The sequence below is a fragment of the Solanum pennellii genome, chromosome 4, assembly GCF_001406875.1.
Source record: "Solanum pennellii chromosome 4, SPENNV200".
Taxonomy (NCBI): Eukaryota; Viridiplantae; Streptophyta; class Magnoliopsida; order Solanales; family Solanaceae; genus Solanum; species Solanum pennellii.
Window position 1 is genome coordinate 14719895 of NC_028640.1, and position 24143 is coordinate 14744037.

General features: G+C 31.9%; 1 protein-coding gene and 1 long non-coding RNA gene across 7 annotated transcripts; one reads left to right on the forward strand and one right to left on the reverse strand.

Annotated features, from left to right (window-relative positions):
* Nucleotides 1-3064: 3064 nt before the first annotated feature.
* On the reverse strand, nt 3065-3547 carry LOC107015614 (cytosolic sulfotransferase 12-like). Its single transcript, XM_027916559.1, has one exon. The coding sequence runs from the start codon at nt 3545-3547 to the stop codon at nt 3065-3067; it is 483 nt and encodes a 160-aa protein (XP_027772360.1).
* Nucleotides 3548-8231: 4684 nt separating this feature from the next.
* On the forward strand, nt 8232-13266 carry LOC114076847. Of its 6 annotated transcripts, none has more exons than XR_003577933.1 (4): nt 8232-11016; nt 11091-12474; nt 12599-12723; nt 13037-13266. It is a non-coding gene; the product is annotated as an uncharacterized LOC114076847 (long non-coding RNA). The 6 variants fall into 6 exon arrangements; XR_003577931.1 differs by having other exon boundaries at nt 8236-8617; nt 9198-11016; nt 11091-12723; XR_003577934.1 differs by having other exon boundaries at nt 8240-8617; nt 10765-11016; nt 11091-12723.
* The last annotated feature ends 10877 nt before the right edge of the window (nt 13267-24143 follow it).

Sequence of the window (24143 nt, forward strand, 5' to 3'; positions counted from 1 at the left end):
CCCGTTCTTCATGAGGAAGAGGTCCGTGAATTCTATTACAATATTTCATTTCAGGAAGGTGGTAGTATACATACCAGAATGAAAAACATTGATTTCATCTTGATGAAGATCTATTGGGAACAATTCTTGGAGTACCTCGAGGAGGCATCAGGTCCGTAGTTGGAAAGGCTTGTTCGGTGGATTTTGTAAAGATTTGTTCTAAGCTTCCTACTACCCGATATGCTGGACTGTTCAAGAAATTGATGAAGAGTGAATACCAGGTTGTATTTGAGTTTTTCAACGAAATCCTCCTTCCAAGAACTAAAAAGAGGACTTCAGCAACTTCTGCTGATTTGTTTATCATGGAGTCGTTATGCAAATTTGATTCTCTGGATCTTCCAAGACTTATGCTCAACCACATGTACAAAATTGTCATTGAGCGGAAAGGAAAGCATGGTATGGGTTATGGATACTTTTTAACTAAAGTATTCAAACACTTTAACATTCCTCTTGGTGTTAGAAAAGTTGGTACTGTGAAGCAATCTTTCTCCGAGTCTACTTTGGTTGAATGTGAATGCATAGAAGGGAAGGGAAATTCTAAAAGCAAAGTGTCTCAACTTGTTGAAGAACAGGATCAACTGAAGCATGAGGTGGAAGAGATGACTATGAGGTTGAGTAGTAAGGATGCAGAAATTGCTATTCTTAAGGCCGAGCTACTCATGGTGCAGGCTGAGGGACCTAGTACCTCTGAAGTTCAAGAACTTATTTCTTAAAGTGCATAACTGAGGGCCAAGATTGTTGATTTACAACAGAAACCAATCAAGGACAATGATGATGCTAATGCTCGACTTACTCTTATCATTCAGTCTCTTTCCCATCAACATCCCCCTTCATAGTCTGTCCCATCATCTTCATGTATGTCTTTTGTGTTGCTTATCTACCAAGTCTATTGAATCCTAGTTTAATTTTAATGTATTGAATGTTATTTATGGATTGCTATTAGTCCTATTCCTCTTTTGTTCTGGCCAATGTCTATTGTCAAATGCACTATTTTATGCTTGATTGCCTAAAGGCTATGATCTTACCTAAATGTATTATTGATAATATTGGTTTACTGTGTCTCTTTTTTATGATGCCAAAAGGTGGAATTTTTATGTGTGGATGATTCAGGGGGAATGGGGAAATATGTGCTTCAGGGGGAACAACATTGGTGTGTTGGTTGGTGTGTTACAGCTGGTCTCTGGTTTTTGTTTTCTTCATTTCAGGTTTATAGACAAGCAATTCAGAGGGGGAATAATAAAAATTGTGATAGTGTGTGATTTTGTCTTGAAGTCTGGAGTATAGTTTTTTATAATCAAAACGGGGAAAATGTTATTTGAAGTTTTTGATGATTTGACAAAACACAGGGACTTATGAAGGTAATTGGTTCTCAGCTCAAACTATTCGTTGACTGCCAGCTGAAAAAAGTACAAATAGTTGGTGCACAGGTTCCAACAGGGTCAAAAGTGTCAGAAATCTTAACCAATGGCATGGTTTTAAGGATAGTGACCTTTCTATACAAGGAAAACATCTTCATACACTTCACTTAGTTTTTGCAACTTGAAAAAGCATATTCAAGAACTCTTGCAAAGGCTTAAAAATCAAGAAGAAGAAATATTCCAAACAACTCAAGCTCAAGCGAACATAGCGTGTAGTTTTTTAGAAATACTTTCTTCCGATCTTACATTATGAACTGGTCCTAAAACTATAAAGTAATCAGTGTGGTTTGATTTTGAAATTCTAAGTTAGTTAGCTAAACTAATTTAGTGGGCAACATGTGTGTTGCTTAGAAAATTTTAAATCATTAGTAGGTTGATGGTTTAGTAGGCAGTCTGTAAGATTGCTTAGAAAATCCTAAGTTGTCTAGTGTGATAGCTTAGTGGGTAGAGTAATATCTACTTAGGCTCATCAAGCAATAGAGCTATTGCTTGATAGTGAGATTAAAAACTTTTTCTCACATTTTGTGTAACCGGTTTCCTTTTGCTTGTGAAGATTAGTGAAACGGTTTTGAAAATCCTGTGAGACAGGTCGTAGTTTTACTCCCTTAAGCAAGGAGGTTTCCACGTAAAACTCCTTGTGTCACTAAACTGCATTTGCTTACAGCTATTACATTTTTGTGTGTCAAGGGACCTGGTCCATTGACTTGTTGTGGACGCATAGATTCTAACAGATGTGTAATTGAACAATAATGTTAATTTTATAGTTGAGAAGTTAGTTACTGTTACATTAAGTTTGAGTTCATTACACCAAGCAAACAAAGCCTTCCTTCATTTTTTGAAGTTATGTTTATTGAGAAGAGCAACGTGGTATGGAGTTCCACTATTGTTAAAAATCTTTTTCTACATTTGGTTGTCTCCCATATACACAAATGTGAGAAGCTATTTGGAGGGTAAGACAACTTAATAAACACTCAAAAATTCTCAAAATGGCTAGCATATATCTATCTTCATTAATTTAGTCTAATCTTCTGGAGTATATCATGTATAATATTACTGGACATTGCTTTCTTCAAAAGTACATGAACAAATTCACACTCAATACACGTACAATATCTCAAAAACCAAGACACTCACGTTTAATATTTTAATAATAATCTGGTGTTTTTACGCTTTTTATGCCATGTGTCAAAATCTATTAACAGTAAAAAGTAACATTATTAATTTTGAATAAAATTACGGATCTCTCTTAATTTAGCCCAAATGTATGAGAGACAAAATTCATTTTGGTATAAATAAAGTGGTACAAAACATTTGATAAAATTAAATAATACCGCAATAGTTAGCGTTGTCAATTATCTTTTAATGAAACTAAAAAAAACAATCATGTGCACTTAAAATCCATGTATAGGGGAAGGGCTCGGCCACAAGGACCTATACGCCTTTGCATTTTTATTAGAGTTTATTTTTAATGCTTGAACATGTTATGACCTTCTGATCACGTGTCATCAACTTTACCAGTTATCCCAAAGAAATAATTTTATTATTAATAAAGAAAAAAATTAGAGGCTACTGAGAAGAATTACTACAATCAGCCCCATTACAAAATACTAAATGCCATACATAAAACCAGCTCCCTGAAACTTGTCTCTTGTTAACGCATCAATACATTCAATTGTCTTAGCATCAAGATAATTTTTATAATCCCCAACAACACCTTGTCTAAAGAAAGAATTGTAGGGAACTTGAAACCAACTAGGGAAATCCTCAGATTTGTTCACTTCATAACTACTAAGAATATCAAAGCTACAATTCTTCACTATCTCATCTACTTCCTCCTCCTCATGATTCATAAACGGAAACCCTAGAAACTCCGCCAATCGCTTCACATGAATTTTCGTGTCTTTTATTAGCTCTTCATAAGTTATCAAAAATATATTCTTAGGTTTCTCCAAGCTTGCATTTTTGAATCCCATAACATGATCATAATAAGGTTCACCAGGAAATCCTGAACAAAATTTCTCTATAGCTTCTTCGATATGCCATGGTCCATCTTGATCTACATCCTTCCATTTATTTGTGAAATGCCACATTGATACCAATGTATCCTTTGGATTTCTTGTTATGTAAACAACTCGACAGTTAGATGAATCGAAAGTTTTACGAAGAAGCTGGTAAGGAATATGAGTTTAATATAGCCTTGTACTTGAATGATGAGATTCATGATCTGAGTACTGTCGAGTTGTTCCAAAGACTTGCACCTCAAGTGTTGGAACAAGGTCATGAGGATTGTGCTTCACTAATAATGACGACTCTTTTGAAGATCGATTTACGATGGAAAAGACTAGAGATTTAAGCCATGTTGTACCAGTTTTTGGAAAGGAGGCTAAAATTACATCATTAGGAAGTGGCTTGAATTCATTAAGAACTCGAATAGTGCTTGGGAGAAATTTAGGAAGGAACCAGAAATCATTTATTTGACACACATAGTTTTTTCCCCACCAATTTTCCTTTCGTNATATATATATATATATATATAGTGACAACAAATTCGGATTGAATAATGTATTCTAAAAATGACTTTTCTAACTTTTACTTGTCAATTCTGACATATAAAAAAAATATTTTTTCTATCATATCCTCCTAATTAATTAATTACTATTCTTTTTGTTCAATAATAGTTGTCCACTGTTAATAAGACACACATTTTAAAAAATAATTAATAATAAAGTATTAATATATTACCCTTTAAATATAAACAATGTCATGAATAACACACTAATTTTATATTATAATCATTCCAAACAAGAATTAACATATATAAAAATTGGTGAAATTATTTCATTAATTTTAATCATGAATAAGAAAATCAGTTTCTCCAATAATATTAATTAAGATGATGTTTAAATATATATTTATATAAAGATCACCCATGCCTAGCTACTTGTCAATTATACTACATTAAAATAGATATACTTTATGTAGGTGTATTAAATTACAATATGTTTAATGTATGTAAATAAAGTATAACATAATTAGTATTTACATTTTTGAAAATGATTTCATTTAATATAGAATTTTCTATCGAAAGAGGTGATTAAATTCATGTTAATAATATACATAAAATATTTTTTAAAATGTAATTTGAAAAATATTTCAATTGCGACAATAAAAACTTAAAATATTTTAAAATTGATAGACATCGACATAGATTGAAATAGGTAGTTTAATGTTTTTCAAACATAATATTTAAATTAGTTTAATTTTTAAGTATGTAGTTTTTAATACGTAATTCAATTTTTAAAAACATAATATTTAAATATGTAGTTTAATTTTTTAAAACATAATAATTAATAAATATGGAAAATTACAATATAAATGTGTGTAAACTATCATGGGTTGTCGTTAAGATCGACACTTCTGAACCATATGATTTTTAATATTTCGCTAATGTATGTGTGTATCTATTCAAAAGTATTTTGACTTTTGACTGTTATTATTGAACTATTTAACATAATTTCTTTTTAAAAAACTATTTAAATATGTAATTTAATTTTATTTACATAATAAATATAATAAAATTTGTTAATTTGAATAATTCTTAATTAATTTCAAAAAATGTATTAGTCGAGAGAATAATAGTAGTAGTAGTAGTAATTTTTCAAATATGTACTTTTGGACACTTTTACCCTTTTTAACTTTAATATATTTTAACTAAGAAATGGAAAAAAAAAGATCAATTTATTTTAAATAAAAAAGATATTGTATGTTTTAAAAAAATTTAGCAAAAATTTCTGGTCATTAACCATTACCTATTATATTCAATATTTTAGTTAAATGGCAAAAATGTCAAAAGAAAATAGCTAGTTATAGTGTGAAAAAGTCATTTTACCATTCCGGTCAAATTATGGCCAACAAATTTTTCCTAAAATTTGTGTTTTAAGAAATGTATTAGATGTTGAATATTTTTATAGGCAAAGGTAAAACAAACACATAAATTATCTCTTGATTTTAAATTGACACACATATTATTGGACAACTATTTTTAGTATAGTGGACAAGTAAAGATAGACACATAGATTAATTCCTAAACCATTTCTTAAAATCTAAAATCACACATTAATTTATATGAGTATTGTGATAAAACACTCATATTAATTACTCGTCAGTTAAAAAAAAGAATAACAAACTTTTATTTTTAATATTTTTTTTAAAAAATGATCACTTTTCATTTTTTGAAATACTTTAATTTTAATTTTTCACCTAATATTTATATAATCACGAAATTAAAAAATATTTGGATATATTTGACATTATTATAATTTAGGACTACAAATATACAGTCAAACCAAACCTTATTTTAATTGGAAAAAAACTAGATCTTTTTTTTAAAAGATAATATATGTAAATTTCAAAGTAAACAATTAAAATTAAACCACAAGAAAATATAATATGTGTTTACATATTTGATGTAATTCAATATTTTGGTCTAACTTGCCATAAAAGTCAGATCTGGCAAACTTCGAAAATCTCCCACATGGGGGCATTCTTTTAAGTAGGCCATTAGACCTTGTGACTCGGCATTGATTCAGCAATAAATATTGAAAAGAAAACAAGACACGAAACGATCAAACCAAAAACGAAAATTTTCCCTAGTGTATTACCTCGGCACTTTGGATTTTGCAAATCTTTAAATGAAGGACTTTGCAAATCTTTAAATGAAGTATTTTATTGTTATATTTATATTAATTTTTACTTAATGCTTTATCACTTTAAAAAATAATCATGTTCTCGCCTTTTTTGTCTATTTAGAAATAAATGACTTTTCTTTTTTTAATAATATTTTAATTTCAGTTTTTCACGTGACATGTTTTAAAATCACAAGATTAACATATAATTTTAAATTTGACATAACTTTAATTCGGGATTACAAGATTCAGAAATTTTCTTTATTTTTTTTAATTGTGTATCAAGTCAAACAAGATTTTTCTTTTTGAAACAAAAGAAATATTAAATCTCTAAAAAATCATACGAGAATAAAAAAATGCGGATTTCCCTATTGATTAACCTCTGAAGCGGATAAGATCCAAATAAGTCTATACCTGCAGATGAAAGAGGAGCTTCTAGTAGTTAATATTAAAGTAAATATAAAAATAGAAAATTTTAATTTTTAAAAAATAAACAAATAAAAGTGAATCGAGGGAATAATTTATTTTTTGAGGGGGAGGGTTGATGCATACGCGGAGAATCTTTCTATTTGGATTTCAGCCATTTAATCTTTTTATTGGTTGAACGCAATTGTACATCTTGCTTATCGCTAAAGAATGGAGGGACTCCAATACCCCAAATATTCATAATAATTTGACAAAAAGCTTAAAATAGTGTTTTATTTTTGAATTGAGACTTAAAATTATTTTTGACTTTTATATTAGTAATAATATTAGTGCATTTGTGGTTTCTTGTTTTATATATATTTACAAGAAATAATAACTATTTGTGAATAGAGGCGAAGCCAGGATTTTCAATAAGAGTTCAAAATGTGTAGAAATAGATAACCGAAGGGGGGGGGGGTTCGACATCTATTATATATACATATAAATTTATTTTAACCATATGTAAATGATATAATTTTCTGCTAAAGGGATTCGAATAAACCCCTTTCATACAAGGTAGTTTCACCTTTGCCTGTGAAAGAAATAATTGCTACATGAGAGAGAAAGTGAGAAGAAGAACGCATGATAATTTATATGTTGTTCTATATCTCTATGAATCTAGAAACTTTTGCTTGCGTTGTATTATTTGGTCTATATACTGAAACTGATAACATTCGAGATTATACACAATTATGCATAAAAGACTTCAGTCACTCAAATATTTTATATTCATTTTTATTTCTCATCAAACGAATGACATCTTTTGAAAATCCTAGCCATTCTTAGCATGATATTGGAAAATGTCATAGTTATTAGCCTATTACTCAAACTAGAACACCTTGTTAAGTTGCACTTGAATTGCATCGAGCTAGCCATGTTATTTAAGGGGGGGGGGGGGGATTTTCACATATAGTCATTAAAAAAAAGTTTAATTATGCTCCATAATTGTAGTTTGCTAATTACGATTCGTTACTACATGTTAGAGGAGGAGACAATCAATCAACATTGGGAGAGAGACGAGCAAGTGAGGGCAGAGAGTGGAGAGAAGTGAATGCTCATGTATATCTATAAGAAAATTTTTTATATATATAACTTGTATACATATGTATTTAAATATCTGGCGAGCAAGGTTAGGAGAGGGAGGTGAGAGGCGAGTGAGAGAGGACAGAGAGTGGAGAGAGATGAATTGTACATGTATATTTGGTAGATATATGTATCAATTATTATATTGTATTTATATGTTTGCTTACACTTTGAATTCGTATACAATGAATCGAGTTATAACAAAAGTGAGATAGCGGGATATACAAACACAAACATATATCGCTCCTCCCTATACATTTATAATTGTACAAATATAGATGTTATAACAGAAGAAAAGCGACAGAGACTGGGTCGGGAGAAGATATAGACGAGGGAGATATGATTGAAAAAAGGAGAGTGGCAAGAGAGAGAATATATGATAGCAAGAAGTAAATTTTGAATATCTCTCTCTCTCTCTATATATATATATGTATGTATGTATGTATTATCTACTATATAAAAGAGGGAAGGTCATGGAAACCATAACTATATTTGTTGTACGTTAAGCAACAATGATTAGAAAATATGTACTCTTTGTAATTTTAACCAAAAGTGAGGGTATTTATGTCTTTTTAAAATGTTTTTTTCTTCTGTTCTGCTTCTCGATCATTCTCGGCTCTATTTTTCTCCATCCATTTCTCAAATAGTACATCATTCTTTAAAATACCCATCCCGAGTTTATCAGTACAAATTTTAGCCTTTGATAGAGATTTTCCACATGTTAACCGATAATTCTTCCGATACATATATCTAGTTTTCAATTTCAGCCTCGAAAAGAATCGAATCTGAAGCTTTCGTTCTCTTAGCCTTAAGTCCTCAAATTGAAGGGAGTAACTAAAATTGAGACTTCATACTCATTATTTGAGATACTCAAGGTCCATTTATATTGGAGTGAGGAAATCGCGAATTTGTTATACTACAACTAAGGTATGCTCACATACATGATGATTCCCATAAAAAAAAAATTTGTTTGCCATGGTAATTCAATTTCATTGTTCCGTTATGGATTTGTTATATGTTGAATTGAAGAAATTGCGGGTTTGTTATACAACAAGTAGTCTTTTTAACCTGCATAGTTGTCCTTTTTTACTTTCATGCTCTTAACTGATTTTAAGATGTCCTCTTTTTTTAAGGTACTACAAACATGAGTTACGTCTTAACTTACCGATCCTAATTAAATTTCTAAGATACCTCAAATTAAGGGAGTTAATAAAAATTCAATCTTGCAAGTCCTACTATTTTTATTTGATGTTTAAAGAAATGCAGGTTGTTGTTTCATATGTATATAATATAATATTATTAGGCTATCAAGTTGATAATCAAGAATTTTATTTGACACCTCTCTTGAAAAACATGCTATATTGATGGTTTTGTATATTTCTTACTGTGAATACTATTGAGAAGGTTTATAACAGATACATGACACGATGATTCATAAGAAAATCTTCTTGCATTGACAATTATTATAATTTTTTTCTTACTAATATTCTTTATTCATATGGATTAGTGAAAGTGGAAAAACAACATTGAGTACACTTACCCTCTCCAGATTTCACTTTGTGTCACTATGCATGGTATGTTGTTGCTTAAGTAGTGTTGATGGAATTTTTTTTGGAAGAAGCAGGGTCTGTCAGGTTTCCGTTTTAAGTCATACAAGTTTGTTCTATATTCTATAATATTAAGACCAAACTATCTTGCTTTCTTTTACGATCTTGAGGTCAATTACTTAAGCATATGTAAAGTAAAATCAAACATGTCATAATCAATCACGCGAAATTGCGTTAAATAAAGATTTAGTTTCTCTATGATTGTAGTGTTTGGGCTACTTGTATGCACCTCAAACTGATTTCATAAAATACCTGTTGTATCCCTTCAACACAAGTTACCAAGTTCCTCTTATAATTATCAAGATTTAAAATTATTTTCTCGATAACCAAATAAGCTCTCCATATGATTAGTTTAAATTTAAAATAATGATCTCTATGTGAAATATATTGATAAAAATGTCTCATTGAGGTCTAAACCACAAGAAGCTTACGTGCGCCGGAGGCATGTATTTGTGAATTTGATATTTTTCAATTAACCATAAAGTAAACCACTTTTATTGAAGAGAAGAAGGGCAAAGGACCTCACATGTATGAATTAGAGACATTTAAAATTAATATTTCGAATGATATGGTTATAACTCAAGTTGAAGGTTGGCTGGTGGATATTTGATCTCTGCCTTATTCATGGCGAATTGAGAATGAATCATGTTATTGTCAATGGCTTGATGCATATTCAGAGTAAACCTAAAAATTTCTTAACAACTTGAATCCACAACTTTTTTGTTGTTCATTTTGCTAAGTTTATCAAGAGGGAAGGTGCCTGAAGGCTAAATTACACTAACTTCTATATTTTACTTATTGGTTTAAAATTATATCTATGTGTCACAAAATCACTGAATGATATAAGAACATGATAAAAAGAGGATAATAACCGAGAGGATAAAATTTGCCTCTAAATTGAAAAATGAAATAGATGAGTAGAGGTTGATTAATGTCGAGGGAAGCTTGAGATCTTGACATCCGACCTTACCGAGTAAAACTAATCACATGTATGGGATTTACTTGAAGTATTTTAGATTTGTAAGAAAATATGCTTTCTTAATTCCTATAGTTGCTTTAGCATTGTTACTTGCAGAAAATACTTAGAGTCGGTAGTAAATGAATTATGTTTCTATTTTAAAAAAAAAGTATTCTTTCAAGTTTCAATTATTTGGTGAATGATTTTTGTACTATATAGTCCTTAAGGACTGTTTGAGTTTCAAAAAAGTTTGAAAATACTTTTATAGCAATTGTTTTTTTTTTCTTTTTGTTGTTTATTCTGTACTTTAAACTTAAAAGAAATACAAAGTTCTTGCGATAGTCTTTAAGATACATTAGGGCATAAATCTTTTGCTTTCAACCTAAGTTGCTCATATTTGAGTGAGGGTGTTTGATATCGCTATGAGTTCAGAGATCGGATTCTTCATGATTCTTATTTCATGATATGAGGTTACACATCCAAGTACTGATACTTAGATTATGATCTAGAGGTAGAAATGTGGTGGTTGAAACAACATTCTTCTATTTGAATAATAGGTAAACTATATAGACTTCTATTTATTTCAACATGACATTTTTTCTATATACATTCTCACAAACATAGTAATTTCCTGTCTTGATGACTTTATCTGAGAGGTCGTGACGTTTTCGTGAAGACCACTAATAAAGGAGGTTGATAATGACTAGCGGGGCTATCCCTTGAAGTAAATACATTACATGGTAGTACCTAGCAAGCAATTGGTATGTACTAGACACATCCTTCTTATGTTGTTTTGTGAAATAAATTTATATTAATTGTACCTCTGAAATTGAAGATAAGATTTTGATCAAATGCTCGCTTAATCTAAAGTTTGTCTGAGCATGGGACATGTCATTATTGATGACCACCACAAGAGGTAAATTTTCTTACTTGATTATCTTAAAACATCATTTGAAACTAGTAGGTACTCTTCGAAAGAGTTTTTCTTATTCTTCTTTGGATAACTTCTTCTTCTATTTGTCTGGTTCTCTGGATGCTTGCATGAAGGACCAATGTTTTGTGAATTTTATCATCATGCCAACAAAAAGAAACTAAGAAATATAGCGTTGATCAACATTTGACGTACTAGATAATTTGATAGTTTGGAGCATGTGATCATTTTGTTATTTTAAGTCCTCATCTATTGGTGATACATTCGACGATCCAATCTTTTTTCTTGCACTATAATTCTACCAAATATAAGCTATGGATTGTAGTAGAAAGGTTTTCTTTCGACAGAACCTTGACTAAATAAAAAAAATAAAAAAATCAAAGCAGTTTGAAAAGGAAATGCTATATTAACTAAATTTTTTGTCTTTTACTACTTCATGACCTAAGATTTTCGCAACTGCTAAGATGCCAGTATAATCTTTTTTGGCTACGGGTATGTGAATTTTGGGCAAATTTATTGAAAAAGGAAGACAGTTCAGTGAATGCTCATTATGAATTGTGATAGTAAAATGTCTGGTAGTGAAAAATTTGAGTTCTTGAAGAGTGTACTTTATTTTGATTGAAAATCTTTTTATTTGATCGTGAAGGCACTTAGCTGTGGAGATGAACATGACAATTTTGTTTGGTCACAAGTTCTAACAGTTTCAAATTTTTAATTAGACCACCTACATTTGATGATAACGATGATCATTTAACATGTAATGTTGTCTATGGTGAAATTATTGAAAAGGCTTTCTCTTGAACTTATGCTATAATTTGCACTGGGTAAATCTAATATACATTTTGCATTAGTTTGTTATTACTCTATGTGGATGAATTTACCTCATAAACATACTGATAATCTTGAGTTTATACTAACTATTTTCAATAAGCTGGAATATTTCATGTTACACAATTCACTTAGTCTTGCTATAGATAATGAGAATAATGCTTATTCAGTTTTTCAATTGAACAATCTTCTACTTTGAAAAAAGTGAGATGGGGTTCTGATTAATATAATTGAGGAGTATGAATTTAATGTATTGATGTATTTTAAGAGAAACTTATGTATATCTGTTTGGGCAATAGGACCAATATTTTTTCAAGAAAATAATACTTATACGAAAGAACCAGGAATTTCATTAGAAAAATGTCTACCAAAGATTCATTGTAGTGTAGAGACAGTAAGAAAATGTCAGCTTGTACATTATGCCTACGATTACAAGGAAGTAGATCAACGAGGCTTCTAGGTGAGTGTTTTACCTCCGTTAAGCTTTTTATGTTTACTCCGAAAATAATATGTGCTTGAGTAATATATGTGTTTTATGGATAATAACTATTGATAAGAGTAAACAAATATATTGCATCTTGTAGCCAAATGATACAGATTCATAGTTTTGAGTTTTGATTATAAGCCGGAGAGGAAAGAGCTAGAAGAAAGAACTAGAAAAGCTAAAGTGAAAGCAAGTCATTCAGAAGGTCTCACATCGGTCATAAAGGTATTCTCTTTTGAAAACCTTTTTGGACTTTTAGTAATTTTCAAAATTTTCAAAATGTTATTACACTTCTCCTTAAAGTACATGTGTTTTATTGTAATGCAAATGAAAATTGAAACAGTAATTTTGTTTTTCATCTGGCAATGAATTTTGTAAACTCATCTATGAGGACGTCGCTTTGTAGTATGGGCAGAGCTAAGCAAATAACAAATCGAATTACCACTAAAATCTATGAGCCATTTTAGAGAATGAATGTCGTCTTAGGACAGCTGATTATGAATTTATAATAGAATTTATATCACTTTTTGATTTGCAGCGCTCTCTCTAGCAATTTCTCGTGTAGCTCTCTCTACTTGATCTCGAATTCTTCCAGGGAGCAACTTCTATTGAGCATAAGATAAATTCTGATGACGTATTTATTGTGGCATTTGTACTTCGAAATTTTTTATATACTTGCAAAAATGATTTAACTATATTATCATACCTTATTCTCTTTTTATTGTACAACTAAAATATTTGTTATGATAATCAAACTACAAAAAAGAAGTTATAATTGTTCTTTCAAAATGGTACACGTACACGAGCATTTCTTATCTAGTATATTATAGGGGAAGTAAACGTGACACATGTCAGCACCACAAAAGATAAAATTTCTAAATAACTAATATTAATGATATGTAATAGGATTAAATAATAATAAATTATAGTTTAATTGATAAAATAATTTTAAATAAATTACACATGGCAAGCAGTTGCAACACATAAAAAAACTAGAGGATCGTTTTCCGATTAGTTTATTTCTTTGCACTATTTTTATTATAAAATTTTGAATGAAGAAAATACTCATAATAAACAAGAGGATATAATTTGAAGGATCCAAATTTAGAATAAAATTTAAGTGAAGGTATTGCAACTTAGTCTTAAATAGTGTATATATATTACAATTATATTAAAATATTGATCAACTTTTTAAATGAATTGATAATATTATATATGATTTTATAATGTAATATTTTGATATTATCATCGCATATATTAAAGCCGCAATTCCTGAATGAAGAATTCTGTCATCTCTCAGAATTATAATTTTACAAAAACACTTTAAATATAGTATAGTGTACATAAGTAATTGCATTGAAGATTCTTCTTAGATTAAATTATCACTTAATTCATTAAATATAAATCTATTATTTGTTTGAGTTACTACTTTTTTTAATTATTATTATTATTATTATTATTATTATTACTATTATTATTATTATTATTATTATTATTACATAACCTTTTCAGTTTCAAAAGAAAATTACAAACGTTGTTTAGTTTCACAAAATACATCTGTCTGAGAAAAAAATTACATTTCTAAAATTCATTGTTTACATCTACTTAAATTTTAAATTATTGTTAATTGTTTAAAAATTTTATATATAAGAAAACTTCTAACCAAAAATATTATTACCAAATAATCAACAAACAATTGACATTTGTAGTGCAACCCTTTGAAATTTTTGTATTTCAAACATTAAAAGCTTTTTTTTTTTTTACAAAAATGCAATTTTTTTCCCATTAAACTTAAAATAAAAAACAAAAGTTGGATTCTAAGTCGAGAATAAATTTATAAATAAACAAATTATGTATATTTTTTTAGTTTAGAGTTGATATAGCTAATAAATTTGAATTAAGGTGTAAATATTTTCAACAATTTAATAAAAAAATAAAAACTTAAATGTATGTGTTTTCTTTTAAATGATTTGTTAGAAATCTCACGCTATCGCAGTTTTTTTAAAAAAAAATAAAAAATAATCATGAAGAGCTAATCAATTTTTTTAATAAATTAAAATAAAAAAGAATAGAAAAAATTCTTATTAACTGTGATAACATTCTAATTTACAATTTAGTAATTCATATGATTATAGTGTGTTATGAATAATGCTTATCATTCAATTTTTACTTTTTATGTTTCAATTATACTATTTTTTAAATTTTGAAATCAATTTATCAAAAAAATATATTTTAATTTAATTGTTAATAAAGTGTGAATGTAGAGGAAAAATAGAAAAAGTGGAGTTTTAAATAGGAGTTTATGCTAACTCTTTGTTTTGTTTTTATTGCATTATTTTTTTGTTAAATTACAATTAACAACTTTTATCATCTTACTTTTTTTTAAAAGAAAATTGTAATTTATAAATTAAATTATTTGAATTATGGAATTTCATAGTGGAAGTAGAAAATTCTTGATCAATTTACTTATATTTAGGAATTCACTAAAATCTCTTTACATAACTTACAATTTAAAGATAAAAATATTCATACAAATTTAAAACTTATCCCACTAACGTATTTAAAATTGATCTATCAGTTTTAAAATAATTAACGGCATTTATATTCATGTGTTAATTTTTTGTAAAAATTAATTTTATTAAATATTTATTTTAAAATAAGAATATTTTAGGATTAATTTTATTTTTAATAATAAATTTATTTTTATGGGTAATTATAGTGCATATGGTTGCATTAGTATTTTTTAAAAATAAATTATTAAATCTCACAACTATGTAATTTATAATTAAAAAACAACCTGTTGTATCTTTTGAAATATTTTTTTTTTAAAAAAACAATTTTATTTTCCTTTTTGTTGAAGAGATACGATTTGAAACTAACCTTACTAATCTCAACAACATTTTTTTTCTTTGATAATAGCATGTTAAAGGTACTTATAATTTATTAACTTTATCTAATTAAATATATATTAATTATTTACATAAAATTAGATTAAAGGTTGTATAATATGTTAAGATAAACAAATTTACTAAAGAATAAAAATAAATTTAGAAAATCTCAAAAATCTAGAACTCAATAAATAAAAGAAGATATTTATAGTAAATTAAAGGAATAGAAGTGATCCGTTTTTTCATCTTTCAGCTTTTTCTTTGCACTAAATTAATTTATATTAATTTGCTACTTATTTTAAAGTGGTTACACTGTTAATTTACTTATAATAATTTTTTCTAAAATTTGATTACCAAAATTTATTATTTTCTTCATTCTTATTTTATGCAATTATTTGATTAATTGAAAATCGTCTTATTTTACAGGATTGAACGAGAGTTAATTGTGCTACGAGATTGTCTTGCATGCTTAGAATTGGCTCAGATTCTATTTTTACTAATTTATTAGTTATTCAATAGACTCTTTTTTTCTGGTCTGAGAACTTTTTTTCTTCTGAGAATCCACTGTTAAGAATACTAAAGTTTTTTAATTATCTTTTATAAGTGTATTCTTTATTTTTCAAAATTTTTAATTATTTTTTATAATTGTATTCTTTATATTCAAGTGGGAACCATGATAAAATATTTACAAATTACATTTGTCATCGAGTTCTCAAAATGAAATGCTGGCAATTATATGCCGGGTTTCCCCTTGTCGAGTGTCAAGGTTTACACATAAAATGTAATTCTTTCAACGTTATATGTCAAGGTAGGCACTCACGAGGACTATTGTCCTAGCAATTTGGCTTGGTTTATTGGATGTTTACCATAGAAACACATAATTTGGATTAATTCGTTTCTATGGATGCAAAATGTGGATACAGATGCTGATGGAAAATTCGAGCTGATCTTTTTGGAAGTACTCTCAATGTACTTGAACTTTGATTTTCGAAGAGAAGAGATGAGAGGTAAATATTGTCTCACTGGATGTACCAAATTTGTGTGTAAAGTTTCATTCCTGAAATACAACGAACAAATAATAGTATTGTATTTGAATTTGTACGAAGGTTATAATCATTATGGAACTTTTTAAATAGAGATGAAATTCCTAATTCTTCTCTTCACGATTTTTCTGGACTTGATAAAATACTTGCGCCTCGACACTGGACAGAAAACTTGCAAATCACCACCGAACAACAATGATTCTCTATGTATTTCTCAGTCTCCTTATGATCTTTTGAGACCCCATTATATAGGTGTGAGCTAGAGTTTTAGGTGTATTTTGGTCCAAGTAATTTGGAGGACCTTGGGCTTGGAGAATGTGAGTTGTGTTCATCTTGTCAATTAAATGGGCGGACCCAAATGTATTTTGAATTTTATTTTAGTCATATAGTTTTGACTTAAAATATTAATTTGACTTTCTTAATAAATAATTTGACTTGTCCAACGTATCATGAATTTAAGATTTAATCCAAATTTAATATGAATTTATCAATAAAACATCATTGTGTACAAATACCCCCTACTTCGAGTCTTGTTGAAGTAAATAGTTAGTCGAACTTGTAAATGCTAGTCTTTTATTTGTTTGTGAAGCATCTTTGTTTTTATGCTATTAATATTTGGCGAAACATTTGAAACTTCATAAGAAATGACTATGCCAACCTGTTGAGGTTATCCGAATTAACGTATATCGGAGTCTTTCTAACTGCAATCTTTACTTTGTAAGAGATTATTTGACGTTCGATCATTTACCAACTCATTTTCGATTTGAAGTGTTTCCATCTCATGAAGGCTTGTGGCATTGTATTTCTTTGTAACTTAATGATTTATTCTGGTCATCAATTTGATGAACAAGGAATGCGTCTACGAGCTTTATTTGGTGATATGAAGTTTGTGATCATTTTGAAGTAATTATTAGGCACTGCTTTCCTTGGGGTTGAATGCCCTTCTAGTAGGTTCTCCTCCAATTTTGCTCGATCCCTTCAAAATATAAGAACTTCAAATCCTCATTAAGTCAGTCTAACCTCATTCGAAGGTTTTATCATGTGTTTGTAAAAAAACATTGAAAAATTTGTCATAGTTGATTGCCGGAGAGTTTCCCCGATTGGGTGCGAAAAAGTAAATCTTTTTTGTCAAGCATTTTCATCGTCACTTAATATTTGTGGAACTTAGCTTTGATAGTTGTCATACTTCTATTGCAACTTAAAGGCAATAGCGTGTTGGACACCCTCTTTTGTTTTCAAACCTTCCCATGGTTGTTGTGCAACCTGAAGTAAAAACAAACTTCCATAATTGTCATACTATGTAACTTTAAATAAACGGAATGTATTGAATCCCTCTTTTTTTTTATTTCCCATGTTGGTTTCTGAGAAAACTTTACACGTTTTCGAGATCGTTTTTTATGTTTTATTCCAATAGGATTTCAATAACTTGGTCCCTATGGAAATTTACCATAACTTGATTCCTATAGAATTTTCATAACTTGATTCATATGGAAAATTTGCACAGTTTGAGTCCTATGAAAACTTAACACAATTTCTATAATTAGTAGGAAATAAACTTTCCATCATTATAAAATTTTCCTTAATTCATAGGAATCAAATTGGTGTATTCATATTTAAAAATCTATATATACCCACATTCCCCTTGTGATGTATATCGATTTGTCGCATCACCAAGTTCGATTAAGTGCCTCTCTCTTCAATAAGTTTCATCACTTCTTCAGCTTAGCGCGACTGTAGTAGAAAATTTATATCTCATTGCAGGAATCTTGAAATTGTGATCCATTTGATTTTTCGGAAGCTAGACTTGTAAAGTTAAAACACAGGAAAATTATGATCACACAACTCCCAAATTTTCTCAGGAAATCTTTTGAAATCAAATTTAAGTTGTAATGAACTAACTTCATGAGAAAAATCATATTCCGACCTAGGAATGATTAAACCACAGGTGGTTTATGGAATTGGGAAAAAAACTCATAGGGGTACATCATAAATAAAAGCCACAATTAGATTACATCTGTTGTCGTTCAGTTTTCAATTTGAAATCATCCTTCCGGCAATGGCAAAAAATTGGGGTTACTACCTTTACTTTTGACATGCTCTTACGAATCTAACTCTTTCCTTTTAATTAATTTTGCAGCTTTTTGATATAGAGATACAAATTCGATGCCGCAATATGAAACACTTTTGCGACCGAGATACGCCACATCCTATTCATAAAGTAGTGGGTGACCAACAAAATCCGAATGCCAAAGTCCTACTTTTGGAGGTTCAACCTCAGACTATCGGTGTATTCTCCCTTGTTAGTACGACGTTAAAGAATGGTCAAAAATGGATACCAAAGACTTTATGAGAACAAGTCTACTCGTATGAAAGTTCCTTTACAGAAATCCACAATTCATTATGATGTAGCATCTTCCAAATCGTCTTATCATGATGGATGTTTCAGAAATTTTAGTGTTTCCTCTTCTAGCTTTGGCTATGCCTACTACACACCTAGTTACTAAAATGGGAAGAAGGCGTGTAGCCCCGCCACAAGGAGATTTTGGAGCTCATCAAGGTTTATCATATTGTATATACTTTTCTGTTCGCATATAACTGTGACAGTAACGTGATTCATGCCTTTTGTGAGCTTTGACGTCCATCTACCAAAACTCTTTCTACTTTCATTAGAGAGATGTCTTATCACTTTGGTATTTACAAGCAATAAATGTCTTCCTGTACAAGGGCATCTTTATGCCGAAGTCGTTCCCTCGACATGTTAAAAGAATTGATGCAGATTGATATTCAAGGAGAATTGCTTCGTCCCAAAAGTTGTCTATATTTGTTTTTGTCCTTCTATAGATTAGTGAAAGGTGATCTGCATGAGATTTCCATTAATGATTGGGTGAGGTTATTGTTTAGAGGACCTAATAGATATGTCGTGCCTCTGTAAAAGGTGTCAAATGTTCTAGTCACAAAGCCAATGTTTAACTGTAATCCTTCTTGACATATTGACTTTAACTTCCTACCGCGGACTGACGAGGAGAATGTCCACTTTGTTGATATAGATGTGGAAGAATCACATAGAGATGAGACTAATTTGGCATACTTCTTTACTTTTTGGTTTAATGATTCGTGCTTCCGAATAAGAAAGTAAACTATGTGTGTGCTAGTGTTTTTGAAGTTGCGAGTTTGATGTCTCGTGGAAAGTTTCTCGCGACTTTAAAAACACTAGCACACACATAGCTTACTTTCTTGTTAGCAAGCACGAATCCGCAACGCTAATAAGTAAAGAAGGCTGCCAAATTAGTCTTATCTCTAAGTGATTCTTCCACATCTAGCTCAACAAAGGGGACATCCTCCTTGTCAGTCCTTGATAGGAAGTTTAAATAAATATGTCAAGAAGGATTATGGTTCAACCTTGGTTTTGTGGTTAGAACCTTTGACACCTTTTTCGGAGGCTCGACATATTTATTAGGTCCTCTAAACAATACACTCACCCAATTTTGGATGGAAACCTCATGAGATAAACTTTCACTAATTTATAGAAAGCCGGAAACAAATATAGACAACTTTTAGGAAGAAGCAATTCTCCTTGAGTATCAACATGACTTCTTTCGCTAAGGAAATGACTTCATCATAAAAGTGCCCTTATGCAGGAAGAGATCCAATTGCTTGCAAGTCCAAAAGTGATATGGACATGTCTCCAATTAAAGTAGAAAGTGTGTTGGTAGATAGACGTCAAAGCTCACTAAAAGCATGAAGCACATTGTCGGCATAGTTGTATGTTAACAAAAAAGTATATACAACATTGTAAACCTTGATGAGCTCCAAAAGCTCCTTGTGGTGGGGAAGAAGATCCTTTATCCATTACCAGTAACCAGGTGCGTAGAAACATTACCAAAGTTAGAAAAAGGAACACTCCAATTGCCGAAACATTCATCGGGATGAGATGGTATGAAAGATGCTACGTCAAGATGAATTGCAGACTTCAATAAAGGAACTTTCATACAAGTAGCCTTGGTCGGAAGTTTTTCATGACAGATTTGGTATTCATTTTGACCATTTCTTTAGGAGGAGATTCATCAAATGTACCACTAACAAGGGAGAAGATGCCAATAGCCGGAGGCTGAACCTCTAAAAGTAAGACTTTGGCATTTGGATTTTGTTGGTCACCCACTATTTCAAGAAAAGGATGTGGCATATCTAGAACGCGAAAGTGCATCAGGTTGTGGGATCAAAGTCGTGTTGCTCTATCCAAAATCTTCACTATTAATTAAAATAAAAAAGTTTGTTTTGTAATATAACATGTCCAAAGTAAAGGTGGTAAACCTAAAATTTTGCAATTGTCGGAGGGTTGATTTCGAATAGAAGCTTAACGAGTACAAATGCAATCTAATTTTGCTTTTGGTACATGATGTAGCCCTATCAGTTTTCTTTCTAATTCCATAGACCGCATGAGATTTATTTATTCCTGCATTCTCGTGAAGCTGCACAAAGCTTATGCAGTCAGTTCATCAGAACTTTAAGCTGATTTCAAAAGATAACCTGAGAATATCCATGAGTTCTATGATTGTGGTTTTTGGATATGTTATAGCTCTACAAGTCTAGTTTGTGAAGAATAAAATGGATCACGATTTAGATATTCTTGCGACGAGATATGGATTTTCTACAAAAGTCGCTCTGAGCTGAAGAAAAGATGACGAAAATCAAAGTTGGGAAAATGACTTACTGAAGAAAGGGGAACTCAATTTAACTTTGTAATGCAACAAATCGATATACAATCACTAGGGGAATGTGGTATATGTAGATTTTAAAATATGGATTCCTACAAAATATGAAAAAATATAATGATGGAAAGTTTATTTCCTACAAATTATGGAAATTATGGTAAGTTTTTAATAACAGATAGTATTAAATAAATAGTATTAAAATAATATTAGTATTTACTGTGTACTAATCCTAGTCCTATTAGGATTAGTATTCCTTAATCCTAGTCCTATTAGAATTAGTACTCCTTCCTATATCTCCTATATATATCTCCCATGTATTCCCTTATTAGGTTAACACTTCAATACAATCAATATTCCTTCATGGTATCAAGAGCCAGAAAACCTAGATCTTCTTTTCTCTAGGTTTTTTTTCTCTCTTTAGGGTACCGATCGTTCCCTCTCTTCTCTTGGGCGGCGGCAGCCATGACAACCGAGGTGGATCCTCTCGATTCACTTCCTTCTGGCGTTAAACTCCTTCTCAGGCATCTTCATGCCCTAATTCCCGAAAAATTATCAGACATAAATTACCCTACATGGAAAATCACCGTTCTTACAGCCCTTGAGGCCAATTACCTTCTCAAATACGTCGATGGAAGCACAGAACCGCCGCCGGCAGTCATCACCGCCACGGACAAATCAGAAAAAACCAATCCGGCCCATGCCGCCTGGAAAGCCGTGGATGGCCAGATCCGATCATGTTTGATTGCGGTCATCTCTCCCACGGTTCAGAAACACGTCCGATCCTACACAACTGCTTCAGCCCTGTGGACGGCCCTCGCAACACGCTATGCATCAATTTCCCACTCTCATATTTTTCAATTGCGTGATCGTCTCCACACAATTACCAAAGGCACGAAAACTATGGCGGAGTATTTAGACGAGGTCTCCACCATCATCACAGCCCTCGACACCGTGAACGAAATCATTCCCGAAAAAGATCTCGTCATGTGCGTCGTTCGGGGGCTCCCATCAGCTTACTCCTCCATTAAACAGGCGGTTCGCATCAGTCCAACGCCCGTTGACCTGGCTACTCTCTCCTCGTGGCTAAAAAGTGAAGAAATCAACGTGGATCTGGAGAGCAAACTTCTTCTCCGAGAAGCCGCTGTTATGGAGCCGGCCACCGCCCTCACCGCAAGCCAGAACTATCGCGGGGGGCGTGGTGGCGGCCGGCAGGGGAGCCGCGGCGGCTACGGCAGAAACAGCGGAGGCCGCGGGCGCGGCGGTCGGCAGGGCAGTCGTCCGCCGTACGACGGTCAGCAGCACGGCAGCAACAACAGCCTGCACTCCTTCGGCAGCGGCGGGCAGTCATCTTCCAGCGGCGGGCAGGGCACTTACGAGCGGGATCGTCCAACTTGTCAAATCTGTCAGAAAACAGGACACACCGCTGTTCGTTGCTGGTTTCGGTATGAGGAGAGCCAAAATAGTGATAACCGTGCCAATTATGCATCTCAAGCCGGCCCTTCCTCTGAATGGCTGTTGGATACTGGGGCCAACATGCACGTTACTTCTGATCTATCCAAGCTTAACGCTCCAAATCCATATCATGGCTCCAATGGTATTACTGTTGGCAACGGTGAGTCCCTTAATATTTCTCACACTGGCACGGGTACCATTAAAACCCCCACCGCTATCTTTCACCTAGGTAACCTTACCCACGTCCCTTCTATTAAATCCAATCTCCTTTCAGTTCACCAATTCACAAAAGACAATAATTGCTCACTCTTGTTCACCTCTAATGATTTTCAGATCCTAGACAATACTACCAAGAGGGTGATTTTTCAGGGCCCCTGTGAGCATGGTCTGTACGTTCTTCCTGGCACAAGTTCGTCTGCCCACCCAGTTTCAGAAAGCGTTCCTGTGGCTCCGGTGGCTCTTTCGGCTGATGGCCACAGTCTGTTGTGGCACAGTCGTCTGGGTCACCCGTCTACTCAAATAATAAATTCTTTAATGTCTCAATTAGGTTTTTCTTCCATTCATGTAAACAATTGTGACTCCTGTTCAATTGCTAAATCTCATAAATTACCTTTTACTTTATCTGAGAAGCGTACAACTGCACCTTTTCAACTTATTCATTCTGACCTATGGGGTCCTACTGCTGTTCCTTCATTTGCTGGTTTTCGCTATTATATTTGTTTTGTGGATGATTTTACAAAATACACTTGGTTGTACCCACTAAAACACAAATCACAGGCATACACCACCTTTGTCACTTTTGAAAAAATGGTCAAAACACAATTCAATTCTCATGTTAAACTTTTTCGAAGTGACAATGGAAAGGAATATGTCAATAACATCTTTGGCCAGTTTCTGCAATCCCTGGGAATTATACATCAAACCTCCTGTCCATACACTCCCGAACAGAATGGGGTGGCTGAGCGTAAGCATCGCCATCTCATTGAAACGGTGGTTACTCTTCTACATCAATCTCATCTCCCTGTCTCCTTTTGGGTAGAAGCTCTAGCCACCGCAAACTACCTCATTAACAGAATGCCCAGTCACACTCTCTCCAACAGATCACCCTATCAACTCCTTTACCAAGAACTTCCAAATTATACAAACCTCCGCGTCTTTGGGTGTCTTGCCTACCCTTGACTACGCCCTCATATTACTCACAAATTACAACCCCGATCCCGTCCTTGTATTTTTTGGGCTATCATCCTACCTCCAAGGGTTATCGCTGTCTTGACCCACAAACTCATAAAGTCTACATATCTCGTCATGTCAAATTTGTCGAAAATGAGTTTCCCTACAAGTCTATTTCCTCCTCCACAAATACATCATTCATTGGCGTCCTTCCCCTCTTTCAAACATACTCACAGGGTCCCTCACCACCTTCCCCCACACCTCCACCCACTACCCAACCACCCCTCATCACCCCTTCGACCGTCACCCACAATACACCCGCAACCACCACCCACACTCACAACCAACCCGAACCACCCCATACCCACAACATCTCCAGC